Consider the following 6,810-nt stretch of genomic DNA (forward strand, 5'->3'; position numbering starts at 1 on the left):
TGTCAAGATCTTCTTCAGAGGCAGAGTACAGGGCATTAGCTTCTACATTATGTGAAATCCAATGGCTTATCTATGTATTAGATGATCTGAATCTGAAGTTTAACAAACCTATTGCATTATTCTGTGACAACCGCTCTGCTTTTGCAATAGGAGAGAATTATGTCTCCCATAAACACACCAAACACATCGAAATAAATTGTTATGTTGTCAAACAAAAGATTCAATAAAGGTTGATCAAGTTATTATCGATTCCATCGCATAAATACGTTGCAAATGGATTCACCAAAGCTTTACCGAGACTGAAATTTGATGATTTCCCTTCAAAGCTAGGCCATCAAACGGGGGTGGGGTAGGGGGTGATGATGTAGATACAAATTAGTTAAATAGTTTAAGGGCATTCTTGTCCTTCTATTATCATTTTGTTAAGTCTTTTCTTGTACTGTGACCTGAGCTTCTACATCAAGTTAGGAATTTGTTTTTCAAATTGGGACGGACGAGGAGATGTGGTGGGGAAGGGATTTGGGCACATGAATGTCATATATATACCTTGCATATTTCCCACCATAATGTCATATAGTCATCCCTATCCTCATCTCACCCAACTACTTTTTAAGGTACTTTTTTTTTTCCACAAAAATATTTTATAATTTAATTAAGACAAAGGATATTCCCTCATAAACTATTTTTTTGCCTATCTCAGCCACTTGAGAGTAGCAAAATATTCCCCCCCCCCCCCCCAACTCCCCCCTAAAGCAAAGCTTCCAGAGTAAGTTTTATACTCAAACTATCTAAATTCCATACCAGACACGCAGACAGCAAATCACAGCAGATATACACAGGTCATTTCTCTTTAATTTTCAAGGTACAAGTGTAGAGGCAATTTTCCATTTCTTTTTTTTATTATTCTTTAAATCTTTGAATTTTTTTATGAATTATTCTTTACTGCAGATTGATTCATTAGTCCTCACCACAACAAAAAGTCTAGATATTATAGTTAAATGGTAACTAAATGCCTAAATCTTCTATTTCGTTTCCTCAGTTGACGACGGCACCCGCGGTGAACTCGGGCTACCGGTTACGAGCAGTGACGGCTGGAACTTGTTGGGAGTGTCGGCGTTCTCCTTTGGTTGGTGTATGTTTAGACTTTTAAGAGTTTAATAGGATTTGCTAAAATTTGAATACTAGTGCATAATGAAAAGAGTCATTTGATGAATTTTGAAAATGACAATATTAGTTGCTCGAGTGGACCTCAACCAACCACCAGAGGGAGTATTTCAACAGCCCGAGCCGGTCAACGTTGGACAACCGGAACCAACATACAGGGATATACCAGCTCACATCGCGTATCAAGCCCCCGGAGCACACCCGGGGATGGTAGACCCAGCTTACCAGTGGTGGGCCGACGCTCTGCGATTTTACGCCCCGGCGTACCTCCAACTGCCAATACCCGGAATGTACCTACCATAGATGTACAGCCCAGTACACAACTACCGGGTCGCTGCCCCCGCCTTCGGCCCTAGGGTAAGCGAGCCGGGAGACGGTCGAGCCCAGTCCGCACAGGGGCCGTCAGCCGCTCTCCGGGGGCGCCTCGCAGGCGCCCCCGCGTCGCCCAGCTAGATCTCGCCTTGGCTCAATCGACCGCACCGAAGAGCATGCGCCCCGCAAGAGCACCTTCGAACGACTCCAGCCCACCGATTCCCCTCGCCGAGTCCGACAAGGCAACAGGAGGATGTCCCTCGACTGGTCGGTGTCTAGCCACGGAGGAGATTTAGACAAAGTCAGCTCGTCCCGGAGTAACCATCGTCGTGATAACCGGCAGGACGCCGGGGATGGTATTCCCCCCAGAATCATGGAGCAAGTCCGTCAAGAATTTAACCGATCGAAGCAGGAGCAAACAATGCAGGTCCCTGGCCTTGACGCCTCGCTGTTGCGCATCCCTTTCTGTAACACCCCGTGTTACGGCCTTCAATCCCGGATTAATTATTTAATTAATCCCGTTAATAATAATTAAATATGATTTAATTATGTTAGGTTCACCTTTAATTAATTAGTAAGGTCCACCATGAACCATGGACCCTTGCCCGAATAAGAGTCTTAAGCCTGTTAGGAATAATGGAAGTAGGCCTTTTACTATTCAGATTATGATTAGGATCCTCTTTAATTAATATGGTCCACTATGGACCGTGGACCATTATCCCTAAAACAAACCCTAGCCCTATAAGGAATAGAATTAGTAAACGCATACCATTCAGGCCCTAACTAGGAGTCTTAAATATATAAATAGGGAACTTAGGAGGCACCTAGAATCCCCACCACAATAATCTCTCACCACCCAAAGAGTTCCAAGAATCCCCTTAGGAGAAATCAAGAAAGCTTAAAGAAAGATCCTTCATAGCCAAGGAATTAATTAAGGCTAAGAGGTAACCCATGTCTCAACAAAACCTATTTTCATAGCTATGATCCCCCCTTAGGGTTTCCCCCATATTATTGTGTATTGGCGAGATATGATGATGATTATTGATGTTTGACGTGATGATCCCATGAGGGATCTTGATAATCTTGATATTGGGAGATCCTTGATGATTATATGGAGTTCTTGATGATTATGTGTTGTTCTTGATAATTGTGTGATGCTCTTGATGTTTATGTGTTATTCTTACCGAATCTTGCAATTAGAAGACGAACCGTATTCTTGTTGATATAAAAGTGATTAGAACCCTAGGTTGTATCGTATGATCTTATTCTTGGATTATCGGGTGGGGAAATCGCATGTTTGGGTGTTGATTATATTTAGAAAAGCATGATAGGTTATGTGCCGTTCGTTTCTTGTATTTGATTCGTTAATTGTCTACGTGTTGTCGTTAATTGCGTTGTAAAGTGTCTAAGCATGGTTTCGGGTTCCACAACGGTTCCCGGGGCGTAAAGTGTGTGAAAAGAGTCAGTGGGGATAGGGGACCCGCCACCTACCCATGGCCGTGAAACACCGCCCGGCAGCGGGTAGCCAGCGGGCGGGCAGCTGCCCACCGGCGACCCGCTGCCCGGAACAGTAAAGTCCGGCGGGTGGCCCCCCACCCACCGGCTACCCGCTGGAAATTTCCCCAATTCGGGATCCCGGCTTCCCCGTTTGATGTTCCCCCGATCCCCGTGGTGTCCCAACGGACTCCGTTCATCGTGCCTATGTCTAGTTTGATATTTCGGGTGCCGTTCGTAGGTTTACGAGTCTGTTATATTGCATGCTAGTTGAATTGGTATCCCGTTGACCTAGGTGGTAGAAGTATGAACCCCTTAGGACTATTCCTAGTATGTGATGGGTCACGCATAGGTTTTGTTATACGTTTTCTCTCCCTTCTCAATGTGTAATGTGGGTTGCATATGCTTGCTATGTGTTATGTGTGTGTGTTACCCCAATTCGGTTGCGATCGGATTGGTTATCCTGAGCTGCGGTTCAGAAGCTGGCTGCGGTCAGATTGATACTCTTGGGCTGCGGTCCACCATTTGGTTGCGATCAAACGTTTCTATACGAGCTGCGGTTCGTCCTTTTTCCTGGCTGCGGTCAGATGACATTCTCTTGGGCTGCGGTCCACTGTTTGGTTGCGATCAAACACTATGATGAGATGCGGTTCATCGGTCAGTTGCGATCGACCCCTCCGTGTTGCGATACGGGGCAGGGTGCTGCGGGGCCGTGTTAGAGCTATATGCGCTGACCCTCATGTATGGGCATGCGATTGGTCCTGTGGCGCCAACAAAGTGTGTTATGTGCTGTGACATGGACGAGTTGTGATTACGAGTGTCTTGGGGGATGTGACTATGGGATTTATATTGGGTATTGTTCATGTTGGGTTATGATCATTGTTTATGCTTTGCTTTATCTGCCTTATATGTTGTGAACTGCATATGCTCGTTATAACTGTTGCTTGTGCCTGGCCTTATCTGTCGAGTCATTCCCGGTTTTAAAGCTAGAGTTCGTAGGATATATCTTCATGCTCAAAATGGTTTTCGTATATCTATATATATCTCTATATGTATTGTATTTCAACGCGTTGGAGTGGGTTACCAGCATCTCTCGCTGAAAGATATATTTGGCTTTCAGGCAGAAGATTAAGTCACTGGAGCGCGCTAGAACTTGGAGTGTAGAAGTAGATAGTCTCCCTTTCGGCCTGCGTGCCACGTTTATGTAATCACACTTCGAGGATATTAGTTAGTTAGCCTGTGCACTTGGGTTCTCTAGCCCAGGTGTGGCATAGCACCCCGAACGCTTGTATTATATCTTGGGATTTAATAAGATTCTACCTTTATTATAAGTTTTAAAAAGTCTTGAAAATCTGGGGTGTTACACTTTCTCCGTTGAGATCATGCAGCAGCAATATCCGATTGACCTCCGCATCCCGGGAGCAAAGGACTACTCTGGGAAGACGGACCCAGAGGAGCATGTTAATTCCTTCTACAGAAACATGATAATGATAGGGGTATTTGACGCCGTGATTTGCCGAGCGTTCTTTTCCACCCTCTCCGGCCGGGCGGCCGAATGGTTCAAATCCGTTAAACCGGGATCAATAACATGTTTCGCCGACCTGGCGACTAAGTTTGTGCGGCGCTTCGCAATGTCCCGGACCATCCGGAAACACTTCACGCACCTAGAAGCGGTTAAGTAGCTGGAAGGGGAGTCCTTAACCGACTTCCTAGTAAAATGGAAGAATGCCATAGGCGAGGTCGAACCAATGGATGACAGAACAGCGATCAATGTGCTAGATTACTCCTTCCGAACCGGTGCTCTATACTAGGACTTCATAGTACACCCACCGCAAACTTATGACGAGGCCATCCGTCGGGTCACCGATTATGCAAATGCAATGGAAGCGAACTCTGCAAAGAGACGTCAAGAGTCCGACTCTGTCGGCGGGACAACCGCCCTGACCAGAAACGTGGCGACCGTTAGCAGGGGCCCCGGGGCACGCCGGCGGACCTTTTTAAACTGACCCGCCCGGCAGCCGAGATACTCGACTATGCATAGGGCTGCAACCTGATTCAGTTACCTGAGCCCGGCCGGGATGGTCGGGACACATCGAAGTACTGTGCGTATCATCGGAACAGGGGGCACACCACGGACGAGTGTCGAGTCTTGAAGGAAGTGATAGAGGACCTCCTGACCCAGTTCACGAAGAAGAAAGGCAAAGGCAAGAGATGGAAGAAGTTCTTTAAGAGATCGGGTCCGGACAAGAAAGACAAAGACCAGGATCTCGACGAGGAACCCCGGCTTTCCGGCTCCAAGCAAGTTATTCATGTCATATTTGGAAGCCTGGAGGGAGGTGACAGTTCCGAAGAAAGACACAGGTGGTGTCAGAGCCTACACGTTGGGATCGTGGAGGATGGCCGGTCCGAAAAGCGCACCATAGTGGAACCCATCGCCTTCACAGAAGATGACCTGCCCCGAAATCCTGACCACGGAACGGAAGCCCTGATCGTCATGATCGACATCTTGGGGGTAGACGTCCAACGGGTAATGGTGGACACGGGAAGTAGTGTGAATGTGCTGTACATGGATGTTTTTAACAAGCTTAAGCTAGACCAGGCAAAGATGACCCCCGTGCAGACCCAGTTGCCCGGGTTCACGGGGGACACGGCTGAACAAGAAGGGCTGATCCGCTTACCCGTCGAGGTAGGGACCTATCTGAGGGTGATGAAAGTGGACATGGAGTTCATTGTGGTCAACCTGGCCTGCGTCCATAACGTCATACTCGGGCGACCGGGGATCTCCCAGATCGGGGCAATCATTTCCATGCCACACCTATGCATGAAATTCCAGACGCCAGAGGGAGTTGGTGTTCTAAGGGGAGATGTCCGATCCACTCAGAAGTGCTACATGAAAGCGGGACGTCCCGTGTCAATGCCATCATAAACAGGGAAGACACGGTCACCAGAGATCAGCCCGAGCCAGCATAAGAAATCGAAAAGATCCCGCTGTTTGAGGATTCCCCCGAGAAACCTGTCCGGGTTGGAACGACTTTTCCAGCTGAGCTAAGGAGCTCTATCTTGGCAGTCCTAAGGGAGTACGTTGATATTTTTGCATGGGGACCGGAAGACATGCTCGGGATTGACCAAGCGGTAATCTGCCACCACTTGACTGTCAACTCGGCTGTCCGACCGGTCAAGCAGAAGCAACGACACCTGTCGGTTGACATGAGAGAATTCGTATGTAAAGAAGTCAAAACCCTGAGTGCGATCGGGCACATTCGAGAGGTCGTCCATCCAGACTGGGTAACCAATGTAGTCCTGGTCCCAAAACCGCCCGCGTGGCGTATGTGCATCGACTACACCAACCTCAACTAGGCGTGTCCACTCGACCCTTACCCTCTCCTGAGTATCCACCAAATGGTCGATGCAACGGGCGGGTCAGAGTTGATGAGCTTTATGGACGCCTTCAAAGGCTACCACCAGATAATGATGGCTGAAGAAGACGAGGCCAAGACATCCTTTGCGACGCCCGACGGCCTATACTACTATCGAGTTATGCCCTTTGGTCTACGCAATGTAGGAGCTACCTACCAAAGGATGATCAATATGTTGTTCGAAGGCTTCCTCGGGAAAACTATGAAGGCTTATGTGGATGATATGCTCGTGAAAAGCCTACACCGAGATGATCACCACCGAGACCTCCGCTCTTGTTTCGAAATTATGCGTCGCCACCGCATGAGACTAAACCCGGCCAAATGCACGTTTGCAGTCCAGACCGGGAAGTTCTTGGGGTTCATGATGACCAAGAGGGTCATAGAACCCAACCCGGTCAAGGTCAAGGCAATCTTAGACATGCAA

The 6,810-nt window shown here is 47.8% G+C and overlaps 1 protein-coding gene across 1 annotated transcript; it reads left to right on the top strand.

The window, feature by feature from the left end:
* Positions 1 to 4,352: 4,352 nt before the first annotated feature.
* Positions 4,353 to 5,896, top strand: LOC109156267. Its single transcript, XM_019304122.1, has 3 exons — positions 4,353 to 4,643; positions 4,782 to 4,931; positions 5,030 to 5,896. The coding sequence occupies exons 1-3, from the start codon at positions 4,353 to 4,355 to the stop codon at positions 5,894 to 5,896; spliced, it is 1,308 nt and encodes a 435-aa protein (XP_019159667.1).
* Positions 5,897 to 6,810: the final 914 nt, after the last annotated feature.

Source organism: Ipomoea nil, unplaced genomic scaffold (genome assembly GCF_001879475.1).
Source record: "Ipomoea nil cultivar Tokyo-kokei standard unplaced genomic scaffold, Asagao_1.1 scaffold2705, whole genome shotgun sequence".
NCBI classification, from domain to species: domain Eukaryota; kingdom Viridiplantae; phylum Streptophyta; class Magnoliopsida; order Solanales; family Convolvulaceae; genus Ipomoea; species Ipomoea nil.

Coding starts and splice junctions, on each gene's coding strand:
- LOC109156267 (XM_019304122.1), top strand. CDS start 4,353: ATGCAGCAGCAATATCCGATTGACCTCCGCATCCCGGGAGCAAAGGAC. Junction 4,644..4,781: donor ACTTCACGCACCTAGAAGCG/GTTAAGTAGCTG, acceptor GCTCTATACTAG/GACTTCATAGTACACCCACC. Junction 4,932..5,029: donor TGACCAGAAACGTGGCGACC/GTTAGCAGGGGC, acceptor AACCTGATTCAG/TTACCTGAGCCCGGCCGGGA.